Genomic DNA, 12,479 nt, shown 5'->3' with positions numbered 1-12,479 from the left:
TGCTTCATGATTCAATTCTTTGACCAGGAAAGAGTCCCTTACTCTCTGCAGAGTTGATATGTTTAAGCTCTTTGATACATGTTTTTAATTCATATACGTATATGTTGAGTACCTATTGTGTGGCAAATGATAAGTGAGATCATGGGGAACACAATAGTGAGCAAGTCATATGTATCCCTGCCTTTATTAAACTTATAGTGAGAGTCATGTACAAAATAAGCAAACATGTTAAGTGAATAAAATAATTACTTACTTGGAAAGAAAGTAAAGAACACTGATAAGATATTGAAAAGGAAGGTAATGGTGTTAGGAGGGCAACTTTTAGATTTACAGTGAATTTGTTGGGATAATGCTAGCTGCCAAAACAAACAAATCCTAAATTATCAAAACTTAAGGATGTAGATATTATTGCTTACAGAAAGGCCAATCAGCAGAGGCAGGAGGGGGCTTTGTTCCACAGTTATTTAGGGACCCAGGGTAAAAGAGTCTTTGTCATCCTTAACACTAGCCTCCAAGGCCTCTTTATACAGCTAGCTAAAAGGGGAAGCACATCTGGGATGTTTTCGTGGGGTAGGCCTGGAAGCTGTGTACATTACGGCTGGACACATGCCGTAGGCCCAAGCTCAGTGTGGTAGGCTGATAATGGATCCCAAAGGTATGTCCATGTCCTAATCCTTAGAATCCATGAATGCTACCTTATTTGTAAAAAGGATCTTTGTAGATATAATTAAGGATTTTGAAACTGCAAGGTTGCCTTGTGTTATCTAGGTGGTTCCTAAAAGCCATCACAAGTGTGCCTTTAAAAGAGGTATAAAGGGTGACAGCCACTTCTGTACTACACTGTCCTTATACTGGTCTTTATAGATGTATCCTGCCAACTTGATAGAATCCTCACTTAGAAGTTCTTTCTGAATATCTATTACCACTATATGGGTGCTGTGCTTGGCCTGGAATAAGCATAGGCAAATAAGACATTAGTCTCTGTCCTTAAGAAGCATGTGTTAGCCGGGCATGATAGCTCATGCCTGTAATCCTACCACTCTGGGAAGCCGAGGCAGATGGATTGCTTGAGCTCATGAGTTCAAGAGCAGCCTGAACAAGATCAAGACCTCATCTCTAAAAGTAGCTGGGTATTGTGGCAGGTGCCTGTAGTCCCAGCTACTTGGTAGGCTGAGGCAAGAGAATCACTCAAGCCAAAAAGTTTGAGGTGCCTGTGAGCTCTGTGATGCCACACAAAGTGAGACTCTATATCAAAAAAAAAAAAAAAAAAGCATGTGTTTCAGGACAAGGTTCATATTTATCTTTTATCTTTATCTTTTATCTTGTATCCTATGAACATTGTTAGACACACATGTAAAGTGGTGGTTAATATTCTGGCAAAATGTTCAGTTGATAACTACTATGCTTCTGACTTAAAAGAATTAAAAGATTTCCTATTTTCCAAACTTGTCTTCTCAGCTGCCCGAGGAACTCCACTTAGAACCTTGAATGACTTCTTCGGCCCTGTACATATTTATGTCGTTAGTGGTCAGGGGAACATGTGCAGTCCACAGATGCCTTGTTCAGGTAAGGTACGGGAGGGAGGTTCTTCCTGGGAGGTAGAAAATTATGCCAGCAGCTAAAAGATCTACTCATTGAAGGCTTGGCCTTCAACTCATCTGCAAAAGAAGAGGCAGAGCTTGAGCAGTTGGAGAATGGTCGAGTCCATTACTTTGTCTCCAGACTGAAACCCAGTAGCAAGTCAGCAAGTGACTGGCCTTTGGTTTCAGGCTTACTTTTAACAATATGTACAAACATGGGCAAGTCCTATTAGTGGGTAAGGTCACTTCCTGCTGACAGCCTGAACAGAAATGTATTCTCTTGCCCACTTCCCTATTCCTATTTCCCACTAGCATAGCCATCATGCTGTGCCATGCCTTTCCACCCCACTGAGAACTCAAGCCCGGGACCCTTGAAGAGCTGTGCCTGTCCACTACTACTAAGTGAGGTTTCTGGGACGCAATTCTCAAATGTGTTCCACCGCCTAATGGTGGGCTGCAAAAGGTCTCCTAATGCGGCCAAGACTCCAAAATATGGGCCCTTTATTGGATTCTCCTTGGAGTGTGATGAGCATGTATCTTGTGGGCTTTTAGTTTTGTATGTAACTAAAGGCTACTTATAACCTTAATAATTACCTTGATTTGTGAAGTTTATTAAAATCTAACATTCAAATCTAAAATAAATGTTGCTAGGGCTTAAAAAATTTTGTATTGGTGTGAAATTCCCATAACATATAATTGACCATTTTAAAGTGGTTAGAATTCAGTGGTATTTAGTGTCAAATTCAGTAGCATTTGGTGTATTTACAATGTTAGGCAACCAGCAGTTCTCTTCAGTTTCAAAACTTTTTCATCACCCTATACTCTCACCATTCCCTACCCCTATCCTCTGGTACCCTCTAATCTATTTTCTATCTTTAGGGACTCACCTATTCTGACTGTGTCACATAAAAGGGATCACACAGTATGCGACTTTTTATATTTGGCTTCTGTCATTTACGATAATGTTTCCAAGGTCCCTCCAAGTTGTCACATGTAACAGTACTTCACTCCTTTTGAGGCTGAACAGTGCTCCATTGATCATACGTTCCATAATTTGTTTATTTGTTCATTAGTTGATGGAGATTTGGCTTGTTTCTACCTTTTGGCTATTATAAATAATAATGGCTATAAATATTCATATGTAAGTTTCTCTATGGACATGATGTTTTCATTTCTTTTGGTTGTATACCTAGGGGTTGAATTATGGGCTCATATAGCAATTCTATTGAACTTTCTGAAGAACTGCCAACTGTTTTCTGCACTATTTTACATTCCTGTGTAACTATACATGTTCCTCTTACTCTGCATTCTCACCAACACTTTTGATTTTCCTTTTTAAAATAATGTATTAAGACCATCCTAGTGGTGGGTGTGAAGTGGTATCTCATTGTAGTTTTTTGTTTGTTTGTTTAGGGATAGGGTTTTGCTTTGTCACTCAGGCTGAAATATAGTCACATCATCATAGTTCACTGAAACATCAAACTCCTGGGCTCAAGAGATGCTCCTGCCTCTGCCTCCCAAGTAGATAGCCCTACAGGTGTGCACCACTACACCCAGCTAATTTTTAAAATTTTCTGTAGAGGCAGATTCTTGCTCATTGTGATTTTAATTTGCATTTCCTTAATGACTAATGATGTTGAATATCTTTTCATGTCCTTGTCACTCTTTCGTATATCTTCTTTGGAGAAATGTCTATTCAAGTCCTTTTCCCATTTTTTTGTTCCAGATTTTTTTATTATTATTATTGAGGATTCATTGAGGGTACAGAGAACCAGGTTACACTGATTGCATTTGTTAGGTAAAGTCCTTCTTATAATTAATTGGGTCCCACCTCTGAGAGGTGTGTCACACACGGTGACACCCCCCCAACCGCATCCCTCCTTGCCTCTTTCTGCTTCTCCATTCCCCCAACCCCCACCATGTACTAGGTCATCAATTGTCCTCATATCAGAATTGAGTACATTGGATTCTTGCTTCTTCATTCTTGTGAGGTTTTACTAAGAAGAATGTATCTCAACTCCATCTAGATTAATATAAAAGATGTAAAGTCTACATCCTTTTTAGTGGCTGAATAGTATTCCATGGTATACATATACCACAGCTTGTTAATCCATCCCTGGATTGGTGTGCATTTAGGTTGTTTCCACAGTTTGGTAATTGTAAATTGAGATGAGATAAACAGTCTAGTGCAAATGTCCTTATGGTAAAATGACTTTTTTTTCTTTTGGGTAGACGGGTAGCTCAGTAATGGGATTGTAAGATCAAATGGAAGGTCTAGTTTGAGTTCTTTAAGCATTCTCCATTCTTCCTTCCAAAAGTGTTGTATTAGTTTGCAGTCCCCCAGCAGTGTAAACATGTTTCCTTCTCTCCACATCTATATCAGCATGTGTAGCTTTGAGATTTTGTGATATGGGCCGTTCTCAGTGGGGTTAGGTGATATCTTAGGGTAGTTTTGATTTACATTTCTCTGACAATTAGGGACAATGAGCATTTTTTCACATGTTTTTTAGCCATTCATCATCTTCTTTAGAGGTTTCAGTTATCTCTCTTGCCCACTGATATAAGGGATTGTTGGCTTTTTTATGTTGCTTAATTTGAGTTCTCTGTAGATCCTAGTTATTAAGCTTTTGTCTGATTCATAATATGCAAATATCTTTTCCCATTCTGATGGTTGTCTGTTTATTTGCTTTGGTTGTTGTCTCCTTAGCTGTACAGAAGCTATTCAATTTAATTAAATCCGATTTGTTTATTTTGTTGCAATTGCCACTAAAATCTTCTTGATAAAGTCTTTCCCCAGTCTGATAACTTCAAATGTTTTCCCCACAGTTTCTTCGAGGATTTTTATTGTTTCAAGCCTTACATTTAGATCTTTTATCCATCTTGAATCAATTTAGGGAAGGAAGAACGGTGCGGGTCCAGTTTCAGTCTTTTACATCCAGTTCTCCCAGCACCATTTATTGAATAGGGATTCTTTGACCCAGTGTATGTTCTTGTTTGGTTTATCAAAGATTAGGTGGATGTAAGATGTTAGTTTCATTTCATGGTTTTCTCTTCAGTTCCAGATGTCTGTCTCTATTTTTGTGCCAATACCATGCTGTTTTGATCACTATGGCCTTGTAGTACAGCCTAAAGTCTGGTAGGCTGATGCCCCCAGCTTTGTTTTTATTACTAAGAATTCCCTTTGCTATATGGGGTTTTTCTTTCTTTTTTTTTTTTTTTTTTGTTATTTTATTTATTTATTTTTTTATTAAATGACTGGCTATTGTGTGTTGCAGTTGTCATTGTTTTTTAGCTAGCCTGAGTTGGGTTCAAGCCCGCCACCCTCGTTGTATGTGGCTGGTGCCATAACCACTGTACTACAGGGAGCCGAGCCACAGGGGTTTTTTTCCTTCCATACAAAACAAAGAATTATTTTTTCCAAATCTTGAAAGTATGATTTTGGTATTTTAATGAGGATTGCATTGAATCTGTAGATTGCTTTGGGAAGTATAGACATTTCAACAATGCTGACTCTTTCCGGCCATGATCATGGCATGTTCTTCCATTTGTTAATATCTTCTGCTATTTCTTTTCTTAGGGTTTTGTAATTTTCTTTGTAGGAGTCCTTTACCTCTTTTGTTAGGTATATTCTTAGGTATTTAATTTTCTTTGAAGCTGCTGTGAAGGGAATTGTGTCTTTGATTAGCTTCTCATCTTGGTTGTTATTGGCATATACAACCAAGGCTTCTGATTTGTAGACAATGATTTTATATCCTGAGTTATTACTGTATTTTTTGATCACTTCCAGGAGTCTTGTGGTTGAGTCTTTGGGGTTCTCCAAGATCATATCGTCAGCAAAGAGGGAGAGTTTGACCTCATTTGGATACCTTTTATTTCCTTCTCTTGTCTGATTGTATTGGCTAGAACTTCCAGCACTATGTTGAATGGTTGTGGTGATAGAGGACAGCCTTGTCTGGTTCCAGTTCTAAGTGGAAAAGCTCTCAGTTTTACTCCATTCAGTATAATATTAGCTGTGGGTTTGTCATAGATGGCTTTAATTAGTTTAAAAAATGTGCCACCTATGCCTATTTTCTTCAAAGTTCTAATTAGAAACGGATGCTGAATTTTATTGAATGCTTTTTCTGCTCAAGTCCTTTTCCCATTTTTAAATTGGGTTTCTTGTCTTTTTGTTGTTGAGTTATAAGCATTCTTTTTTATTTCAAATTAATATGAGGGTACAAATTTGTAGGTTATATTGTTCTCACTTCCAAGGTAAAGTTCAAGTTGTAGAAGAGCCTCTCACCCAGGGGGCATGCTGAACACCCTCACATTGTGCACAGTAGGCGAGATTCCGCCAAATGCACTTCCTCTCCAGGAATTGTCCTCCCTCCCAGCAAGAGAGAAGGGTGAGGAGGGACCTTACTAGACTATATTTGTGTTTTATTGTTTGTATGAGCATGTAATTGTTTATGTATTGGTTTCATATTAGTATTGGGTACATTGGATACTTTCTTCCCCATTCTTAAGATACTTTATTAAGAAGAATGTGTTTCAACTTCATCCATAAAACATAAAAGATGGGCCAGGTATAGTGGTTCATGCCTGTAATCCTAGCAGTCTGGGAGGCCAAGGTGGGCGGATTGCCTGAGCTCAGGGGTTCGAGATGAGCTTGAATCAGAGTGAGACCTGGTCTCTAAAAATAACTGGACATTGTGGCAGGTGCTTGTAGTCCCAGCTACTTGGGAGGCTGAGGCAAGAGAATTGCTTAAGCCCAAGAGTTTGAGGTTGCTGTGAGCTGTGATGGCACAGCACTCTACCAAGGGCAGAAATGTGAGACTGTCTCAAAAAAAAAATCAAAACCCATAAAAGATGTGAAGTCTCTATCTTTTTGTGGCTGAATAGTATTCCATGGTATACATATACCACAGTTTGTTAATCCATTCACAGGTTGATGGGTGTTTGCATTGCTTCTATGACTTGGCAATTATGAATTGAGCTGCAATGAACATTCTGGTACAACATCTTTGTGGTAAAATGATTTTTTTTTTTTTTTTTTTTGTAGAGGCAGAGTCTCACTTTATGGCCCTCGGTAGAGTGCCGTGGCCACACACAGCTCATAGCAACCTACAACTCCTGCGCTTAAGCGATTCTCTTGCCTCAGCCTCCCGAGTAGCTGGGACTACAGGTGCCCGGCTATTTTTTTTTTTTTTTGTAGAGACAGAGTCTCACTGTACCACCCTCAGGTAGAGTGCCGTGGCGTCACACGGCTCACAGCAACCTCTAACTCTTGGGCTTACGCAATTCTCTTGCCTCAGCCTCCCGAGCAGCTGGGACTACAGGCGCCCGCCACAACGCCCGGCTATTTTTTGTTGCAGTTTGGCCGGGGCTGGGTTTGAACCCGCCACCCTCTGCATATGGGGCCAGCGCCCTACTCACTGAGCCACAGGCGCCACCCGGTAAAATGATTTTTGTCCTTCTGGGTAGATACCTGGTAATGGGATTTCAAGATCAAATGGAAGGTCAACTTTTAGTTCTTTGAGAATTCTCTATATTTCTTTCCATAAAGGTTTCTTCAGTTTGCAGTGCCATCAGCAGTGTAGAAGTGTTCCCTTCTCTTCTCATCCATGCCAGCATCTGCAGTTTTGGGACTTTGTGATGTGGGCTCATCTTACTGGAGTAAGGTGATATCTCAGAGTAGTTTTGATTTGCATTTCTGCGATGATTACAGACGATGAGCATTTTTTTCTTTCTTTTTTTTTTTTTTTGATGAGCATTTTTTTCGTGTGTTTTTTGGTCATTTGTCTGTCATCTTCAGAGAAATTTCTGTTCAATTCTCTTGCCCACATAGAAATGGGGGCGGTTGCTCTTTTCTTGTTGATTAATTTGTGTTCTCTGTAGATTCTAGTTATCAGGCCTTTGTCAGATTCATAACATGCCAATATCTTCTCCCATTCTGACGGCTGTCTGTTTGTTTTGCTTGTGGTACCCTAAGCTGTGCAGAAGCTTTTTAGCTTGATCAAATCCCAGTTATTTTATTTTTGGTGGTTGTTACAATTGCCAGGGAGGTCTTCCTTATAAAATCTTTCCCAGGCCAGGTTCAGTGCCTGTGGCTCAAGCAGCTAAGGCGCCAGCCACATACACCTAAGCTGGTGGGTTTGAATCCAGCCCGGGCCCACCAAACAACAATGATGGCTGCAACCAAAGAAAAAATAAAAACAGCCAGGTGTTGTGGTCCCAGCTACTTGGGAGGCAGAGGCAAGAGAATCACTTGAGCCCAGGAATTGGAGGTTGCTGTGAACTGTGATGCCACCGCACTCTACCCAGCGTGACAGCTTGAGGCTCTGTCTCAAAAAAAAAAAATCTTTCCCAGGCCAACATTTTCAAGCGTTTTTGCCATACTTTCTTCTAGAATTTTTATTGCTTCATGTCTTAAATTTAAATCTTTTATCCAGTGAGAATCTATTTTTGTCAAACTGGACAAGAGGTGTCGATCCAGTTTCAGTCTTCCACATGTGGCTAACCAGTTCTCCTAGCACCATTTGTTAAATAGGGATTCTTTTCCCCCGTGCATGCTTTTGTTAGGCTGGTTATAAGCATGCTTTATATATTTTCGATATTAAACCCTTAGCCGATATAGAATTTGCAAATATTTTTAGGTTATCTTTTACATTTTTGATAATGTCCTTTGATGCACAAAAGTTTTATTTTTTATCAAATCTACCTATTTTTTCTCTTGTTGCCCATGCATTTGGTATCAAATTTAAGAATCTATTGCCAAATCCAATGTCATGATGATTTATTCTTGTTTTTTCTTCTAATAGTTTTATAGTTTTAGCTGTTATATTAAGGTCATTGATTCTTTACAAGTTTATTTTTATCTGAGCAGTGAGATTAGGGAAAAACTTCATTCCATTGCATGCAGATATCTAGTTGTCCCAGAATCATATGTTTAAGATTCGATTTTTTCCCACTGAATGGTCTTGCTATCTGTAGAAAATCAATTAGTCATAGAAGTGTAGGTTTTCTCAATTCTATTTCACTGGTCTCTAAATCTATCCTTATGCCAGTACTGTTTTGATTACTGTTCCTTTATAATAAGTTTTGAAATAGGTGTGAGTCCTTCTGTTTTGTATTTCTTTTTCAATATTGTTTTGACCATTCATGGTTTCTTGTGGTTCCATATAACTGTGAGGATCAGCTTTTCCATTTCTGGGAAGAAGTTTATTGGAATTTTGATAGAGATTTCACTTCAGGAAATAGTGCCATCTTAACCTTCAATACATGAACATGGAATTTTTTCCCATTTATTTCTGTCTTCTTTAATTTCTTTCAGTAATATTTTGTGGTTTTCAGTGAACAAATATTGGACCTTCATGGTTTCATTTATTCCTAGGTATTTTATTATTTTAGATCAGTGGTTCTCAACCTTCCTAATGCTGTGGCCCTTTAATACAGTTCCTGTGGGTCGTGACGCACAGGTTGAGAACTGCTGTTTTAGATGTTATTATAGATGAAAGTGTTTCTTAATTTCCTTTTTGAATTTATTATTGGAACTAGGGCTTTTAAAATTAAATAATTTTGGGGCAGCACCTGTTGTACCGGCCCCATATACCGAGGGTGGTGGGTTCGAGCCCAGCCCTGGCCAAAGGAATAGCCAGGTGTTGTGGCAGCCACCTGTAGTCCCAGCTACTTGGGAGGCTGAGGCAGGAGAATTGCCTAGACCCAGGAGTTAGAGATTGTTGTGAGCTGTGTGACACCACAGCACTCTACCGAGGGCAATAGGGTGATACTCTGTCTCTATAACAACAACAACAGAAAAAAAAATTAAAATTATTTTGGGATAATTATGGAATCACATGCAGTTTTAAGAAATGATACAGATGGGCGGTGCCTGTGGCTCAGTCGGTAGGGCGCTGGCCCCATATACCGAGGGTGGTGGGTTCAAACGCGGCCCCGGCCAAACTGCAACCAAAAAATAGCCGGGCATTGTGGCAGGCGCCTGTAGTCCCAGCTACTCGGGAGGCTGAGGCAAGAGAATCGCTTAAGCCCAGGAGTTGGAGGTTGCTGTGAGCTGTGTGAGGCCACGGCACTCTACCGAGGGCCATAAAGTGAGACTCTGTCTCTACAAAAAAAAGAAATGATACAGAGAGATCCCTTGGTTATTTTATCCAGTTTCTCCTATTAGTAACTTTTGCAGAACTCTAGTGTAATATTACAGCCAAGATATTGACATTATTACAATTCAAATACAGAACTTTTCCATCATCAGAAAGATCCCTTTTTATGGTTACACCTACTTCCTTCCCATAGCCTTCCCCTCCTTAACCCATGACAATCACTAATCTGTGTCCATTTCTATAATTTTGCCACTTCAAGAATGTTCTGTAAGTAGAATCATACTGTATGTAACCTTTTGAAATAGGCTTTTATTACTTAGCATAATTCTCTGCAAGTAATCCAGGTGTTGTGTATATCAATAGTTTGTTCATATTTATTGTTGAGTATTATTTCATGGTATAGATGTGCAATATTTTGTTTAACCGTTCATTAATGCAAGCATACCTGAGTTTCTTCTAGTTTTGTGGTTACTATGAATAAAACTGCTATAAACATTCAGGTACAGATTTTTGCATGAGTTTTCATTTCTCTCAGATAAATGCTGAGGAGTACAACAGCTGGATCATATGGTAGTTGTATGTTTAGAGTTTTAATTTTTTTTTTTTTTTGAGACAGAGTCTCACTTTGCAGCCCTAGGTAGAGTGCCGTAGCATCATAGCTCACAGCAACCTCAAACTTTTGGGCTCAAATGATCTTCTTGCCTCAGCCTCCCAAGTATCTGGGACTATAGTCATCCACTGCAACGCCCAGCCAGTTTTAGAGACAAGGTCTTGCTCTCCCTCAGGCTGGTCTCAAACTCCTGAGCTCAAGAAATCTACCCACCTCGGCCTCCCAGACTTCTAGGACTACAGGCATGAGCCACCACATCTGGTCTAATGCTTAGATTTTTTTTTTTTTTTTTTTGAGACAGGGTCTCATTTTGTCACCCTCAGTAGAGTACTGTGGTGTCACAGCTCACAGCAACCTCCAACTCCTGGGCTTAAGCAATTCTCTTACCTCAGCCTTCCAAGTAGCTGGGACTACAGGTGCCCACCATAACGCCTGGCTATTTTTTGTTGCAATTTGGCTGGGGCTGGGTTCGCACCTGCCACCTTTTGTATATGGGGCTGGTGCCCTACCCACTGAGCCACAGGTGCTGTCCTAATGCTTAGATTTTTTTGCAGTTTTTTTTTTTCTTTTGGCAGGGGCTGGCACATGGGGCCGGCGCCCTACCCCTGTGAGCCACAGGCGCTGCCCCGATGCTTAGATTTTTTTAGAAACTGCCAAGGGTATTACAGTAGCTGTGTCATTTTACTTTCCCCACAGCAGTGTCTGAGCAATCCAGTTCCTCTACATCCTCTCCAGCATTTGGTGTTGTCACTATTTATAGTTGTTTTGATGTTTAGTAATATATGATATTGATTTTGATTTCCCTAATTTCTAATTTCCCTAATGGCTAATAATGTTGAACATCTTTTCATGTGCTTATTTGCCATCTATATATGTGTGTGTGTGTGTGTGTGTGTGTATATGTATATATATATAGTGAGATGTCTTTAGTGAAATGTCTCTTCTTGTTGTTTGCTTACTTTCTAAATAGATTATTGGCTACTGTCATTTTTACTGTTGAATTTTGAGTTTTTTTTTAATTTCTTCTTTTTTTTTTTTTAGCCATGAAGTCCTTGGAATCACAGTAGAGCTTGATGCCATATTGGTGTCACACTCTGCCAGTCATCCAAGGAACATGCCAGACTTCTTTTTCAACTTCTTTGTCTACTAGTGCATCACTGGACCCAGCAGGCCCCTCACCCAGACAATGTCAGTAACGAAGTTTGGCTCAGTGCATAATAGATGACAATCCGTAGGAAGTATCCCGTTTGTCTTATGGCTGAGAGATCTGAACCTGCTGCAGATGACACATCTAAATTCTTGGATTTTTATCATCAGTGTCACTTTTGTATATGAATATCCATCGCGGAGGTTTGAATTACATATTTAAAGTGTTTAATTCAGGCAACTAGTTCTATTCAGCTCTTGGTCCATCTCTTCCAAAAACTTCTGATTCTTTTTTTTTTTTTTTTTGGCCAGGGCTAGGTTTGAACCCGCCACCTCCGGCATATGGGACCGGCGCCCTACTCCTTGAGCCACAGGCGCCGCCCAAAACTTCTGATTCTTAATTTCTCTCCTCCTCCTCCTCCTTGACCCTCCCTCCTGGCCACCGGCGCGCCCCAGCCGGCGACACGCTGACGCCGCGCCCTTCCCCCGCCGCCGCCGCCGTTGCCACCGCCCTCGAGATTTTTTAATATATTTAAGATACTAATCCTTTGTGGGATATGAGGGTTACAAATATTTTCTCCAATTCTGTAGCTTGTCGTTTCATCCTCTTAACAGAGTCTTTTATAAAGGACAATATTTTATCTATCCATTAATTAATTAAATTTTTGAGAGACAGAGTCTCACTCAGTTGCCCAGTGAGTCACATGATCACAGTTCACTATAACCTTGAACTCCTGGGCTCAAGCCATCCTCCTGCCTTGGCTTCCCAAAGTTCTGGCCTGAGCCACTGTGCCCAGCCTAATTTCAATGAAAACTTATCAATTTTTCCTTTTATAGATTATGCTGTCTGTGTCAAATCTAAGAACTCTGCCTAGCCCTAGATCCTGAACATTTTCTTCTATGATTTTTTCCTCTCCTCTCCTTCCTGTCCTCCCTTCCTGTCCTCTCCTTCTCTTCTTCCCCTCCTTTTTTGAGACAGGGTCTTGCTCTGCCACCCAAGCTAAGTACAGTGATGTCATCATAGCTTGCTGTAATCTCAAACTCCTG

The 12,479-nt window shown here is 40.1% G+C and overlaps 1 protein-coding gene across 1 annotated transcript in view; it reads left to right on the top strand.

Annotated features, from left to right (window-relative positions):
* WBP2NL (WBP2 N-terminal like) overlaps positions 1–12,479 on the top strand; it is a gene marked incomplete at its 3' end in the record, with an annotated part of 30,215 nt that overhangs the window by 11,482 nt on the left and 6,254 nt on the right. The window contains exons 5-6 of the mRNA XM_053583341.1: positions 1,459–1,566; positions 12,129–12,131. Of these exons, the coding sequence (XP_053439316.1) occupies positions 1,459–1,566; positions 12,129–12,131 (111 nt within the window). The remainder of the gene's footprint in view (positions 1–1,458; positions 1,567–12,128; positions 12,132–12,479) is intronic.

This window comes from Nycticebus coucang, chromosome 3 (genome assembly GCF_027406575.1).
Source record: "Nycticebus coucang isolate mNycCou1 chromosome 3, mNycCou1.pri, whole genome shotgun sequence".
NCBI lineage: Eukaryota > Metazoa > Chordata > Mammalia > Primates > Lorisidae > Nycticebus > Nycticebus coucang.
Note: the sequence above shows the minus strand (reverse complement) of the source record. Positions and strands in the feature narration are given on the sequence as shown.